General features: G+C 35.0%; 1 protein-coding gene across 2 annotated transcripts; it reads right to left on the minus strand.

Annotated features, from left to right (window-relative positions):
* Nucleotides 1-814: 814 nt before the first annotated feature.
* Nucleotides 815-14,074, minus strand: LOC128994972 (nitric oxide synthase-interacting protein homolog). 2 transcript variants are annotated; one of them, XM_054419834.1, is made up of 8 exons: nt 13,977-14,074; nt 9,617-9,805; nt 7,433-7,544; nt 6,854-6,959; nt 3,353-3,471; nt 2,764-2,951; nt 1,622-1,730; nt 815-942 (listed from the first exon to the last, which is right to left on the minus strand). In XM_054419834.1, the coding sequence occupies exons 2-8, from the start codon at nt 9,790-9,792 to the stop codon at nt 871-873; spliced, it is 882 nt and encodes a 293-aa protein (XP_054275809.1). In that variant the 5' UTR covers nt 9,793-9,805; nt 13,977-14,074; the 3' UTR covers nt 815-870. The 2 variants fall into 2 exon arrangements, with proteins under 2 accessions (XP_054275809.1, XP_054275810.1); XM_054419835.1 differs by having other exon boundaries at nt 9,617-9,801; nt 13,977-14,044.
* Nucleotides 14,075-16,596: the final 2,522 nt, after the last annotated feature.

A 16,596-nucleotide genomic window follows, 5' to 3' on the forward strand; every position in this document is an offset into this window, starting at 1 on the left:
ATAATTAACTTCCTTCAAAGAATAAAGTGTTTTGTTAACTGAAACATACATTAAAATATTGTACAAAAATAAATAATGGTATTCTTCTGTTATAGTGTAAACAACATGGAATTGTATACATCACACCAGCACAGTGTTATATAAATAATAATTGCATAGGCACTAGGTCTAGTTATTAAAAAAAAAGATTATGTATGGCTTTTAGTAGAGGGAGATCACCAATACTTATATAATTTTTTTAAATCAACACTATGACACAAAGCTGTATTTTATTGTTGCTTGGCTATGAAAATTTTTAATAATGATGATGACGTCACAAGGCGAGGTGAGGCCCTCCTCAAATACTCCCACCACTGGATTGTTTGTGAGGAATCATCGGTGAACTAGCGTTTCCTGTGGCACGGTTGTTGTCAGTAGATGACTGGCTCTGGCATTGCGGCAATTGCTCTGCTGTGTCTTTTAACGTCATTAACATACTTAATATTTAATTCTCATTTGACCGAAAAATTTGGGGACCCGCAGACTCCTAATACTTACTGACTTTCAACAAATTTTCCATATTGGGAATAAGCTATTTTACTTAGCGTCGGGTAGAACACATTTAGTACACTAGTCTGTTTGCATTGATATTATTTAGGATTTATTTACTGGGAGGGAGCAATGGGGCATTTGACATGGGTAATGACAAACGCCTACACCCCTAAAGAAACAAAAAAGGAATAACATAAAATCAATAAAATGAATGTGATTTACCTTAAGTTTTGACAGCTAAATAAAATGGGTAATAATTTTGACAGGGAATAAGACCACAATAGTACATAAAAATATTCTATTTGGAGCAAATTCATAAATATAAGAGATGATGAATGTTTAGGCTTGCAAGACAGGTCTTTCATGCTTTCCTTCTAGGTTTTCATTTGTCTTGGAATACCCTGTTCCTCCCTGTAAAACATACATTTATTACAATTTTCTCAGGATTACTTTTTGAGTTATCAGCTTACATATTAAATGGCTCAAAACACTATATTAGTCTGAGGATCCTTGATGACAGTATCCTTGATACCGGCTTCTTTTAATTCACAGCTGATGCCAGCCTAGTGTGACCTGTGCTTAAGTAGCCACTACTGTAGTCTTAGTCACAGCCGAGTAAAATCGCCATGTATGAACGAGGTTTAGTAAAAATCTGATTGCTGGGAATTTCTCATCAGGAACTTTGTGATTAAAATGTGGTTGATGTTGATAGGCTTGAGGTTTATGGTATTCTCAAGGGTTTTTGTGTTCTTTTTTAACTTTATACATAGAGAGAGATGATAGCCTAATAAAATCATTTACAAATTTATACTTAATTTTACTCTATATACTGTCAGACAAAATGACATTCAATTATAAAGGTAATGTATTTGGTGTTGGTGTTTCAACAGATTTAAATCACACATTTTTCTCTTCAGCGTCCTAAAAAATTTTTTTGGAATGGCTTGATCCTTAATTACTATTTGCACAACCCTAACAAAAAGTCTATTCCAAACAGGAATATTCCTTTATTTACCTTTGTCATATCGAAAGGCTTACAAAAATACAGGTGTAGGACCTAGATGAAACCATTTTACAACTATTGACTTACTCTTTGCAGAGGGATGATGTCTTTCTCTGTGAGTTTCTCATTGGTAAGGGGATGGATCCAATCTTTCTTTATTAACTTTTCAACACATTCCATCGTAACAACGTCTCCCCTGTAAAATAAACAAGAAGTAAAATAAACTTATTAATAAAATTATGTATATGAAGCTCCAGTTAAATAAGAAACTTAATGAATAGACCTTCCTCCTCACACATTGCAGAAGAGTTTGTGTAACAAAGGAGGCATTGAGTAAACCTCGCTGTGAGCAGGAAAGTGGGAATAGCAAGAAACACAAGGAATAGGATAGTGAGGTGTTAAGACAGAAGACATAACATGAAAAGGAATTTAGAGAGAAGCTACTAGATCAGGTAAAAAGGCACATTGAAGGCCCCAAGCTTGAAGAGGAGGTAGGATTAAGTAAGTGAAAGGTGTCTTATTTTAATTTTTAACTGAGTTTTTGTGGTAAGGCGCTTTTAACAATCTGATGTTTTATCATCACTTATCAGGCTGTAATTCAAGAGCATTGCATTTTAGTACCAAGGGGAAAATATTAATTCTTGTATCATATAATTCATTTGTGAATGTTTTTAAAACCATTACACTTCTTTAATTTATTACTCACTGGACCCTGTTGGTATTCTTAAAATTTTCATTCTAATTCAAGTATATTTCAGTTAAACTCTAAAAAGTAAACTAAAGATTTAGGATTGCTGCAGATGAACAAGATTTTGTCACTATGGCAAAAAGGTAGTATAGTACAGTATACTTAAATTTTGTAGCCTATAATTGATTACAATCATCTGAAAATGATGTATTGTTAATACACCTTCACTGCTCCTCCTAGCCATTTTAAAGTACATAATTCTAGGGTAAAAGAGTGCACAAAACAGAAAATCAATACATTTAAAATTTATATACTGTAGAATGAAATATTTTAATCGATATGTACATGAAATAAAAATTCCATCCAATAATACATCGTAGGTTCTCTGTGAAGCTGTAGGCCTAGAGCATCCAACACTTCATTAAATTACACTTATAATATGACATAGACAAATTCTACATTTAGCAAACAGAATTCATACTGAGCATTGAAAACAGAACCTCTCGACCCAGTACAAAACTAGAATGCCAACATTACTTACGTTGGTCGAAGGACGGCGCAGGGTACAGCATTACTGAGCACATCGTGAGTTACCGCACACATGTAACGATTCTCCTTCACCAGATGGGACTTCTTGTCATCCGGATCCTTCACCTCCGTAAACTTGACGTCAATCAGATCTTTCAGCTTAAGTGGTTTACCCGTCATGGGACAAAGCACGTTTTTGTCCTGTAATGAATCAAATTATATTTTATAAATGCTCAGGCTTTGTAAATATTTCTGGTACCGATATTGAGAAGAATTCAAAAGTGTATTCATGATCTACAGGGTGAATAAAAAGTCAAGACCCTCCTCTCTAATACTTTTCTAAGTAAATATACAAAGATGTCCTTTTGGCGGTTGTGCAAACTTGGCAGGAAGTTTCATTTTATGATTTTGAAATTATTAAATGCCCCCCAAAAAGTGGGGATTTTAGGGGAATTCCACGATAGAAACGTGGAAGGGAAACTGGAACATGGAACACTAATACAGGGCTCGTTTATGGTACCTAATCAATTTATTTCACACTATATCCAGAACCAACAATGTTGAATTGAGTTCCATATACAGCAAACAAAAAATAAACTTACTGGTTTTTCTACTTTGGTTTTGCGTGCTTCTGGAGTTTTTGATGGGATCCAAAAACTAGGTAAATGTTTGGCTTTGCCCCCAGCCATGTTTGAAACTGATGGGCCATCATTACCATTTTCTGAAACAAAATAATTCTATAAGGACTAAAAAAGGCTATAGGCTACAATTTAAAAAATAACAGAAAGTTCGTTTTACTTTCTAGGCAGCCAACCAGAAGAAAAAGTAAAACTTTTTTAAGGCTAATAAATGTCATAATCAACCAAAGCAATTTATATGTATATTTCTTTTATACTATTTAACAACACAGAAAAGTTTCCTGAAGCTGCAAATCAATAATAAAAATAGTAAATTATTGCTTTGATATTTGCTATTTAAAACCGATTCCAAATTATTTTGCAACCATAGCAAAAATTATACTATCTACCTCTTTTGAGGCAACATCCTGATAAATCCAATGTATTTAAAAGAATATCTAATGGAAATAAAGATCTTATCTTATCTTAGTTTCCCTTTGATTGTTGATTTTCAATTACTCCAAATTAAGCGTAAAAATGATTATAGAGTAAGATTTCTGCCTACAAAAAAATAGCTAAAACTATTTAAATCATTCAGAAAGTGATAAACAATGCCCTGAAATGTTGAGTTACAGTAATGCCTTATTTTAAGTATTCAGATTCAGAAATTTTAAATTGAATATAAATAATCTAAATAAATTATTAATTGAATTTTTTAAGATTTTGTTACTGTAATAAAACTTCATTCAGGGCCGGTTTAACCCATACGCGAACTACGCGGTCGCATATGGCGCCACGAAAAAGTGGCGCTAACGGGACACAATTTTTTTTTCAGAAGGCTAAATTGGAAACAACTTTACTGACAAGTGAACAACTAAATTTGTTTTCACTCAGAGTTCAAGTATTCAAAACACCACACCAAAGGCATTTAGGCCCTATTCTGTTTGTACCAACAGCACTAGAAAATGCATATACTTGTACAATGTAGAACTTCAACTCAAAGCAAGGCATTGAATTCAGTTCCGATTTGAAGTGAGCTGAGGCTCAGCAGCGTACAGCGCGGCGCCTGAGTTTATGGTTCTATCTCTATGGTTTAATTTCATGACTCTGACTCATGCTCGAGATAAGCGCGCAGCGCCACTTGTCACAACAAGAAACATCCCCCTCCCTTCTTCCCCTGACCACTCTCCCCTCCTAGAGCAGAGCAGTACGTTACGTTGTATTGCAATTGCACTCTTAGTTGTATACCGTATCGTATTGGTATTGTTTTGATGATTGTTGATAAGTGAATGATTACGAGTGTCTTATGCTGATACCGACTCAGCAATTAAAGAATTTGTCAAGATTAAAGCTAGGAGAGTAGGCCCAAATTTTTAACTGGTAGGAACTTTTGAACTGTTCAAATTGAACATTCTGTATTATTTTTGGGAAGGTATAATACATTTTGGTTTTTCATGTTTTCTACATGATTAATATATTCAATTAAAAATTCCTCTCTTGTCATCTATACCTACTCCTGTTAAATAGGCTTTATAAAAAAACCTATATCGTATCCAAGTTATCCTGTAAAAATTTATTTCACATTTAGAGATAAACTGTTAATTTTGGGTTTTGTTAAAGTGTATAAGAGTGAAAATTTAAAAACGTACGTTTTCATGTCCCTGGCCTTTTACTTCGTAGATACTGGATTTGTAGTTTATTATTATGTGTTTTAATATTTTTTGGGACGGGGGCAACATGTTACACACATTTATTTGGTTTTAAATAGGTTCTAGGTATTTTTTTCGTATTTATAAAGTCTCAAAATTCACGACCATGACGTGTCCCTAGGGTGCATTTACCAACTTTCACGCTGTTTTTAGACTAATTATTCATGCCGAAATATATAAAGCCATATTTTTATGTCATCAATGGTTATTAAACTTACAAAAAAGGAGCATATTATAATTTTATTGTCATTAAAAACTGACTACCATGACAAAATAAGTCTGTCCCTCGATTTGGCGTCACGACCATTTGGGAAAAATTTTCAACTTTGGAGCACGACAGTGGCAAGCCTGGCGTCAGTTGGTTTTAGAGACTAGTTCGGGGTGTATGTCAGGATTGTAGTGCCGGTCGTTTTGAGTTGAAAGGAGGAATTACAAGATTAATAAGGGAAAGATTGTGTTTTTTGTAATTTTGGTGTGTCCATGACCGTATGTAGTCATTCGATGAAGTAGACATGGTGTTAATTTTTGTTTATAAGATATTTCAATTGCTAGATTAACCTAGAAGTCCACTTTGTATCCTCGAACATGAGGTGCAGGGCTACCGCCAGAACAGAGTCAAATAACACGTAATTTCACGACCAAAGTTTCACGACCATCGCGGGTTTTTTCACGACCGACCAATCCAGCCTTATGGATTATAGTGTGTTTGGTCGTGACAATAACTTTAATATAATTGTAAATTGAACAGTTTAGTTCAATTGAAACACATATTTTTATTATAACTAACAGGATAATTGAAGGATTGTTTAGAAAGATATAGATTATTCCAGACAATTCACGACCGTACCGCTTGACCCTGACCATCACGTTTATGATTTCTATCATAAAAAATTCAAAAATTAAAATATCGTCATATTTCAATGTTTTATACACAAAAGAAGCACACCTCTATACAAACATAACGATTTTTCGGGTCTCAGGTAAGTTTTTTCGGAGTTATACAAACTTAACAAGATTTTATTGGCTTTTTTCAATTTTTTGAGTTTTTTTATTTTTTCCCAGAAAAACCAAATATACCAAAAGCTCAGTGACCTTTTTATTGTATAATGGTCATAAAAGTAAATAGGTTTATAGCAAAACATAGTTATAAAAATAATATTAACTATTTTTAATATTCATTTAAACATCCGTTATGGTCGTGACAGGATTTTGTGTTTTTCCACTAAAGATGCTCTTTTAAAAAGAAACTACCAAAGATATTGCGTTACCATGGACATTTTATGAAACTTCAAATGTTAATGAAATAGAAATAATAATAAAAGTTTTGAAAAAAGGGGAAAAGAATTTGCAAAGTGCTTTTCCTGAAAACGTACGTTTTTAAATTTTCACTCATAAATATGATGAGTAAATTGTAAAAATATTACATTTCTGTCAATAATAAACAGTACTTAGTTGAAAAAGTCTATTATTGCAAGTATTCTTCTAACCTAAACTCATAAAAAAGTTCTTCCCAAAATTCTTGGAAAAAAATCACAAATAGGGTTTAAGTTATGTTCCTGGTGGTGGGGTGGGGGGGATCCTAGGTGGCGCTTATTCGGGTGTTCGCTTAACTCTGAATAATTCCTAGAACCGGCCCTGACTTCATTGTTAGTTTTCAACTGCTTTTATATTTTTATTGTATCTGAATTCAGTCTGAAACCAATGTCACATCTGGAATGAAGATACAGTATCAATTAATTTAACTTAACTTTAAGTTTACAAGATATTCTAAAGTTACCTTTCTTAAAAACATCTCTAGGAGAGCTAACGATGTTATTTTCAGACTTCACAAAGCTGTTCAGCTTCGATGCCTTCTCAGCAGCAGCTAACTCTGCCAGTTCTGACTGAAAAAATAACACAAATCCATGCAATATTCAGTAGGCCTATAGGCTAGTGTATCAATGTTTGTTGGTTTACTTTGCACAGTGGCATTTGCCATTATTCAAAGTTATTACTCCAAACCTTTGCTTTCCTTCCCCTTAACTTCTTCTTTTTCTAAATATAGTCAAACACACACTTTAACTTGCCCACAGTCACAGTTTACCTTTCTTGTAAAAGAATGTATGGTATTTATGAATTTAGCAAAAAAATAGACTGTTCATGTGTTAAGAGTTTATGAAGGTTAACAAATCTATAAAGAAATAGTAAAATTTAAACCTAAATGATTTTTTATAGAAACTATTTGGAGGGTTTTATTTTGTAATTGAATAGTTTATTTAAATTTGCTCCATTGAAAGTGTCTAGGCCTAAGTGACCAAAAATAAATAAATGAAATACAAACAGGTCAGAAAAACATACAATATTATTCATACGATACCTCTTCCTTTTTCTTCTGCTTTTCATATTCTTTTGTCTTTCTGCTTATTTCGTTTTTCTTCCTCACTATATATTCTAAAATAGCTTCTTTATCAAACAAATATCCTTCTGACCTGTAACAAAAATTTAAAATCCTCTTTCATTGCTCAAATACAAAATATAACCGTGCTCATGTTTAATGAGAAATGTTGTGTGGTCATCAAAAATGAGCTTAACTCTAAGTAAACTAAAACGTTAAACACTCATAGGGACTGTTGAAGGGAAAGTAAAATCACACTCTTGTCACAGGTCGACACCATCTCTTGTAGTCTTTGTAGCGGCTGGGAGCAGGAGACCAATTTAACTCGTGGATGAGGGATCAGATAACACTTTATTACTTAAAAATTAAGCTTTAACAATTTCATCGATTAAGATAACACATTACAATTCAAATCGCAACCGACCGAATAAACTACGAATTACAATACTGAATTTAGAACATACACGGACTTAGAAGAAAGGAGTAAGAGTAAAAGAAAGGGTGAGACCGCGAGCGCCGACCAGACCTTAGGACCCTACATCTCGGCGCGATCTGCGAGGCTTCGGCGTTGTCAGAGCGGAAGCATCTGAAGCATCACATGACCATCGTCAGCCAATCAGTGCACGCTGAGCGCTCAGTCCATGATTCACTGTCCGTCTAGTGCTGCGCCCAAACGATTACAACAGGCGCTAATGAAACTAATTGAAGTGAGAAACGTGTCTAGAAATGTAACATTGCTTATCGCGACACACATGCACTGCAAAGTCAGCGCATTCCGGGGTATATCCGGCCAAGCCACGACGTCTGGTTAGGATTATTGTAGGGATACAAAGTAATGAAATGAATTGGAGTATGAGTTTTAAGGTTCACTTGGAGACTTATATGAAGTTCAATAAAATACAATATTGCTAAATACGGTTGACACATCAACCTAGCAAATATTCGGTGATAGCCAACGGGCCAGGTTTAAGGCCAATCAGCTTAAGCTCAAAGTTAACAAATGACAACAAAATGAGGCATATATGCCAGGCCGTCACACTCTTACTGAAACAGACACAAATATGCAAAATAATACAAAAAATACAAACAAATTTAAAATAATAGTTGTTAACGCAGCAACGCGCGCCGGGTAACTGCTAGAATCAGAATACTTTATTCTTGAACATAACAACATAGAGTACAGAATAGGCAGCAAACATTACAGAGATTTAAATATAAAACAGCATAAAGTTGATGGGCTTTGAGGGGCTGTCGGTAGTGATGGTTATTACTATGGGGGTTGTTTAGTTCTCACTGGAACATAGGTGATATTCACTAGTTTATGAACTCCTCAACTGTGTAGAATGGTCTCTCCACAAGCCATATCTATATATGTATACATACGTTTATACAAATTTGAATGAATAGTGTTTTGCCTCTGAGGACATTAAAATGAAAAAGTAAATCGGTCCCGGGTTCAAGTCTTGCCATGATACCTACGGTAATAGCTACTTCCCCTATAGGGAAATTCACTAAAAATATAAAAAATTGCATGAAAGTGGTATACCTATAGGTATATTGTCATACTACCACATGGTATAAAAAGTACATCAAACAACAGAGAACACCAATACTTAAAGAATTTTTTTTTTTAATAGTGTAAATTCATTATAATATTAGGCTCTACATTTGATAACATGAGCTTAAAAGTGGCTCTTGATATGAGCTCAAATTAACAGTAACAACTGAGGCAAAGTCAAGGTTGGGAAATGAGCGAGGGTCAAAAGGACACTTATGGCATATAATATGTGATAAATTAAATATCGTTTGTCATGCTTTATCGTTTACAAAATCTTTGTAAACTACATCGACATAGTTTATAGCACAGGTTCGTTTATAGTCACGCAATGAACAAGTCACTAGCTCTTTGTCTAGGGATGTACTGGACAGTATAATGCTAATGCTATTGCTTAATTAGGTTTCTAATCTTGTGCACTTGATTTTCATGGTTATAAAAAGGATTTGGTCTTGTTATGGTGATTCAGATGGTTTGGCCTTTTTATGGTTCAGACAAGGGTTTAATCCCAAAGTGTTCAAAATATGTTACTATGAATTTCTGGCATTAAGTTATGAGTCAAAAGATTTAAGGCAATCTGGGCTTCATATAAGAGTAAAGATGTATCTTACGTGACTACAGGGTCTCGGCAAGGTTGAAGAGTTAGACAACAACAGTCAAAATTCTTCACAGAATCTTTGCCCACTCTTTGGTTTTGAGTTCCATAACCTGATGCTTCAGCGTCTTTCTTCTTCTCATGGTAAGTGTATACTGCACCAGCAGTGCAATTCCTTGCATGGCGAGTCATGGCTTCAACCTACCTGCCAAAGGAAATTAAATTAATTTTAAGGCTAGGTGTTGAATAAAATATAATACAAAACTTAACTTACAGGCTTAGATGTATTTTAATAAATTGGTTATGAAAATATACTTATACATTATACAATATGGTTTTGAAGAGATGTTATGTTATCTGTCATAGTGGTCATGTTGTAGTGTAATGTTGTCTAATAAGTTAGCTTATTTCTAGAGTACCGTAGCCTATTCCTCAGCCTACTTGAATATTGGTAAGCTTGGATTGCCAACATTTCTTATGACTGTGCAAAGACAATGCAACACCATGAATTTTTATTTAGCCACCTCCTGTCCATCCTACAAAGTTAAAAGAAATATGATGGACCAAATTAATTTCAAAGTTGTTAATTAGGCCTAGTTGGACTTCTGTGATTCATTATAAACTCACCAAAGCAAACAGGCAATAGCCTACTGTATTGTAATGCAATAACAGGGATACCAAGTATCGACAAAGCTAACCCATACCTTGCACTTCAACTTATGTATTGCCTGAATTAAACTGGTATGTAACGAATAAATTGATTCTAACTTGCACTGGGAGTAGATCAGACAGTTAGACATAGCCATCAGACAATTTTCAAAAAATGTTCCTTATCATTCTGCCATACGCTAGGCTCAAGATCTATTATCTTAAATTTTGACTAAATAAATCTACATGGCTACAAAAATAACAACCCGGTTATTCCAAGAGTCGCCACATTGGGACCTAGCCCCGCAGCCTGTCTCAGAATATTTCGTATGTGAGCATATGTCCAGAACTTATTATGCATTTATCAGGGCTGGATTTCATAATAGGCTCAGTAGGCCCGGGCCTATGGGCGCAAGCTCCCAGGGGGCGTACGGCTGGGAAAAAATAAATTTTAAAAATATCTAGAAATAAAATTAAATAGATGTAACATATTTTGTATTCTTATGTTGAAGTTTGCTGGAAGAAATAATTGTTCGTAAAGTTATAAACTAAGTTTCAAAATTACGAATCAACTTCATTACAACATTGGTCTCAAACACAAGAAAAGGCTGTAGGGATGATGTTGAGCGGCCGCATCGTATTACAACAGCGAACAGCCACTAAGCTGGCTCGTTGTTACTGCTCGGAGTGATCAGGGGTGCATGCCAATGTTATTGTCAAAATACTGTTACAGTAGACTCCTTCTTATCCGGACTCCTCGGGACCGAGGCCAGTCTGGATAACGGTTTTCCGGTTAAACCGACGTACCCAAAATCTTATTAAAACGGACCGTTTAAATGCATACTCTATACAGTATTTGACTTAAAATTAGGAGAGCATTGCATTTAGACTTGTAATCACTGGTCTCGAATCTTTCCCACGAGAACAGTTGTTTTTCAGTACCACCCACTTCCTGCCGATCTAGTCCGGTTAAACCAATGTGCTGATAAAAATTATCCGGATAAGAGATGTCACTTCTACAGAGTGTGGTCTGTCCGTTTAAAAGGTGTCGGGATAAGAGGGAGTCTACTGTACTACCCTCACCTCACAAATTAAAAGCTATTAACCAATCTTTTGATAGCTTATAATCTTGCAGGATCAAGTTAAAATCTATATCTATAAAAGAGGAACTATGTACGTATGTGTGTGTGTGTGTGTATATGTTATGGACTCCGAAACCGCTCAACAGATTGTAATGAAACTTTCAGGCATTGTTAAGCATCTTTCAAGGATGGTTCGAGTGAAGTTTGGTGCAGATCCGTCAAAAGGGCTCTGCCCTAGAGGGTTTTAAGTGGGCCAATGTCAGACTTTTTGATCCACAATGTTTACAAATAAATATAATTTAAAAGCAGATGTTTACTTTCACCAACTATTTTGTAGGTTTGAATAATCACAACATTCTGTATTAGCATTAGTCATGATTTGAAATAGTGCCACAGTGTTTCTACAGAGTGCAGCACAGAAAACTATTTTACTTTTGAATAAGTCCAAATGTATTAAACCCCAATCGCTCTTGCAGGATCAAGTTAAAATATAAAATATATTGAGATTGATGTTAGAAAAAACTACGAGTTTGTCTTTAAAATTATTACCAAAAAACATATTAGAGTTTTGCAATAGATTTTGTAAAAAATATAATTTTCTTCAAACCGCCATTTTAATGCCGTCATTCTCTTCTCAGGCCTGAGGATCGGTATCGTTGATTTGCAAACATAATCTAGATGCAGTATCACCGATCACTATAGTAGCCTATTAACCAACACAAGCAGACCTCTCATCACATTGTTGTTTAAATCTAAAGATTGTTTTTCATGTCTAATTCATGTTGGTGACACCGGGCAACTAGTGTTCACAAAGTTTTGTTCCACTATTTTAGGGTTAGGCCTAATTTTATCATTTGTATTTGAATTTCTTGCAATATACCCAGAAGACGAGCTATTGTTTATGATTACAGCGTTTTATTTCTTTAAACGAGGTTTTAAATTTAGGCCTAACTAAAATAAAAGCAATTGTCTTCAGTTGATCCATAAAGATAACAAATCTACTAAGGGAGTAACATATGTTTAATCTATGGTAAGTTATAGCCTGACCTACCATACAGAGTTCATGATATTTGAAGCCACTGTGGCAGCAGCAGCAATGGCCCATCCTTTGTTAATGGTCTGAGGTAGGGTTCACTGGGACCCTCCATCAAAAAAGAGGACAATTATGACTCGCGGAACTTAGGCCTACCTTGGAGGGGGGGGGTCACCTTACTTTTTTTTAAATTTAGAATTACTTTTATGTGTTTTAAGGGCTTTTAAAAAAGTGTTTAGACTGTTTTAGAAAGGTACTAGAACTTTCAACATTTTGGAATGTTTTTAAACTGAATATTGTCTGACAATTCCTATAAACATAGCCTAGGCTATATTGTAAGCTTTTGAAATTTTAAACTAGAATTTTCCATTTGCTTGCCAATTAATTTTTATCACTAAAATATTTGCTTTTAATTTTCATTCAGGCAATACAAAACAAAGGCAATACTATGCTACTACTGAGGGGAATACTATGCGTTCAGGAATAAAATTTTGTTTTTGTATAAATCCCGGACAATTTAAGGTTTTGCTCAAATTCCCCCACCGACGTTGTTTAAGTAGGTAAGTTACCCAAAAAGAGGACGAGTCCGGCAAAATGAGGATGTCTGCGATCCCTAGTCTGAGGGTTGGATCGTTTTGTTTCAGTGTCACGGATGTGAGCTTACTATTTAGGCTAATAGATATAATTGTTCCTCAGGCAAACGTTTATTTAGACGGCATTTTGGACTGAATCAGGGTAGACTTCCGTATCTGTCAAAAACAACCGAATTAAAATATTGATCGATATATCAAATGAAAACCGAATATCGGTCGATATATCGAACAAAACAATTGAATACCAGTAATCGATATTTTTATTCAGTTATTTTTGACAACAAATAAGTTACGGAAGTCTACCCCTGAATCAAGTAAATTCTTCAAAAAACCTGCAATGATAAAATTGTGTTGTGGAGTGGTGTTAAAAGAAATTAATAAAAGTTAAGGCCTGACATAATTTTTTGATAAAGGTTTGTAGTACCACTAACTTACTAACTTATCTGTTACTTTTACCAGACTCAGGGTGAAAACATTATTGGGCCTAGGGTTGCCAAAATGCTAAATCCGGCCCAGTGCATAATTTCCCAAACTTAGTGTCTACTTCAGGTTCAGAAAACTCCTTTTGGCTCAAGCCAACTCCTATGTCGTTGCCCAACACTTGTTGGCTTAGACTGTGTCAAATAAAATTTAAAAGTAATAAAACTAATAAAAAAATAACATTCTTGTTTAACCAATGAATAGAAACTGAACTTCATTTCAAGGAACTGAGCAAAACAAAAGCTAAGCATCCAAAGAAGCTGCTTAAGCAAAATAGCCAAACGACATTCAAATATTAAGAAAGCTTTTTTATGGTGAATTTAATGCCAGCATAGAACTAATAAATAAACAAATACAAGTTACAATAAAATAGTCAAAAGACTTAAAGTTGTTAAAGTTAGGAGTTGATGCTACTCACTACACACACAGCCAATAACTTAAAAGTAAGTTAATATCAGACCAAAAAAATTTTCTACCTAGGGTTAAGCCATTAGTTATTTCTCTTAATTTTTAAAATCTTATAGATTGTGGTAGAATTACCTTAAACACCTAAGTTAGCCTAACACGAAACTTTCTTACACAACCAAGAAATTTTATAATAATTTTACACACAGTGACAATATTATTGACAGTTTGAGTTTGACACTGACAGTTTAGTACTTACTTGACTTGGTTTTATTTTTTTTAATAATCTAGTTTGCTTTCAAAGGCTAGATCGATTTAGCAACCATGCAGCTACTCTTTTATATTACATAACAGGTAGAAACATTACATTTGCCCCCATGTTTATCCCCCGGTTCAAAGAAGTTACTTTTATTTTTATTTTTACACTGATGCAATCATAGGTTTGGTGGATTTGATTCATGGCAATTTCCCGTCCAAAAAATCATCCGTCCAAAATCGCGATTTTGACCTTATTCACTGCGTTTGCATTTTCTTGAGGTGCTTGCTTTTATTTTGTCTACTACCAGTGGTGACTCCAAAGAGATTGAGGTTATAGGGACTAAAGCCAGCCCCATTTGGAGCCTGTAAATAAATTATACATTGGCCCTACATTTCTTCCTAAAAACGTATCGGGCCTTTATACACATTTTTAGAGGTCCTAGAAAAGCCACTGCTACCTAACCACTAACGTTATGCATCTTAGAAGGAAATAAACTGCACTGAAGTGGTTTTAGAGGTAAAACCAAACCCAATTATTGACAAACAAAATTCGATCGGCACACTGAAGACTGATGTTTTTTTGTTGATTACGTGATCAGTGCACATTGAGGTGGGTGACTAGCCGCGTCCTCGGCCACCGTAGTGTACTTATACCAGCACGGCCACCTCTAACTCAGGCTGCGGCCTGGTAGAATTGGCAACGTTGCAAGTAGTGTTGTCTAGCGCCAGACGTCCCATAAAATAGCATGACAGACAGGTGACACCATTTCATTCATTCGCGTATTATTCATTTTAAATTAAATTTATGAACATAAATTTATTAAAAGATTGAAAATAAAACATAGAATTGAAAACCAAAACAATATTTAAATTAAAAATCTATTTTGTACATTATTTTAAGCGGAGTTAATATTTTCATAGCCCAGCAACTAAGCTTTCGTATTTAAAAAAATACACAAATACCATTATAGCTGCATCCAAACAAAACAGCTGTTACACTGTTACACTGTAACACTACTTGCGATGTTGCTACTTCGAAGGCCGCGGCTAAAGGTGGCCGTGGTTGCAGGATGCATACCTAATAAAAATTGTGAAAAAATTGTACTACAACCTTGGCTCTCATATAACCAAATATTTATCTGTGAACTTCTACAGCGCGGATCGAGCAGGCACCATGTCCGTTTCCAAACGATTGGTTCATTTTGACCTCGCTGTAACCTATTGTGGTGTAACAGGATTCCATTTTATTCAGTTTATTTTATAATTCTTGCACCTGTCCAAGTAGCAAAAATTGTTGGCAAATCGTTGGCCTAACGTTTCTGTCGAAGGTTATGGCCAACGGTATGTTTTGGCACTCTTACGGTTGGCCAACCAACCAATTTTTAACGCGAAGGGCCATCACATGGGGCCTAAACATAAAAACACAAAATAATAAAGATTAAATATGAAAAGCATAATATTATTAGTTGAGTAAATTGATTAAATAGTTTCATTAAAAAAACTATAATACAATTTTTTGTCCAGACGGGTCTCGAACCTGGTAACTTTGGCTTTATGACCCATTAACCTTATCTCTGAGCTATCCGTGCTTGTTGATAATGATAATGAGATGATAGCAAGATACAGTAATAATAGAATTTTTAATAAAAGTCGTTGCATAAGCAAGTTTCCTTTGTACCTTTACTTCTCTGTTTGTACTGCAATGACACAGCGACACAGCTCACTCACATGTGATCATGTAGTCCGCTCGCTCTCTCTTTTGCGACACCCTACACTACCTAAGTTTAAGTTTGTTTAACTCGACTTATATGAACAACAATAATATAAGCAAGACTTTAAGGGCCGCTTTCCCCAACGCCGCTTAAGCTAGATGTATAGCTTAAGTAACAGCTTAAGCTCAAAGAAACACAAAATGTTATTTAAACCGCAGGTGAATCTGGAAAGTTTCAAACATATTGCAACATGGTAGCATTGATGTAAGACCAATAAATAACTTATGACCAGACATTCTGAGTTTTGTACTTCTTTGGTTTGTTACATGTAAATATTGAGGTATCCGCTGAAATAATTAAACAAATAAACTGAACTGTTTGGAACCGCTTTACTTCCCGGGTTTGGAGGGGATTGAGAACAAATGCGTTCGATTCTTTATTTCATCTGCACTTTTATGGGTATACTACAATACGAGTTCATAATTTTTTCAAACTATGCTGGTCAACCTGTCACGCCGATAATCGTCTGTCAGACTGTCACTAGGGATGAGAATATCAGTGACTTTAAAATATCACTCGGAACTGTGACTGTGACAAAGAAATATCGGTTAAAAATATCGGTGACTAGTCACAGCGATATATGCTACGGTGGCGCTCCGTGCGGTGATACTCAAAACTACGAAACTGTGACGATGCCATTGGCGTGCATCACTCGAACGGCTAACCAGCTACTTGTGACTGCGACTGTGACTGCTCCAAACCCAAACCCCGAATGACTGCTACTG

Source organism: Macrosteles quadrilineatus, unplaced genomic scaffold (genome assembly GCF_028750875.1).
Source record: "Macrosteles quadrilineatus isolate MER2022 unplaced genomic scaffold, UCM_ALF_1.0 Scaffold_5__1_contigs__length_97177068, whole genome shotgun sequence".
NCBI lineage: Eukaryota > Metazoa > Arthropoda > Insecta > Hemiptera > Cicadellidae > Macrosteles > Macrosteles quadrilineatus.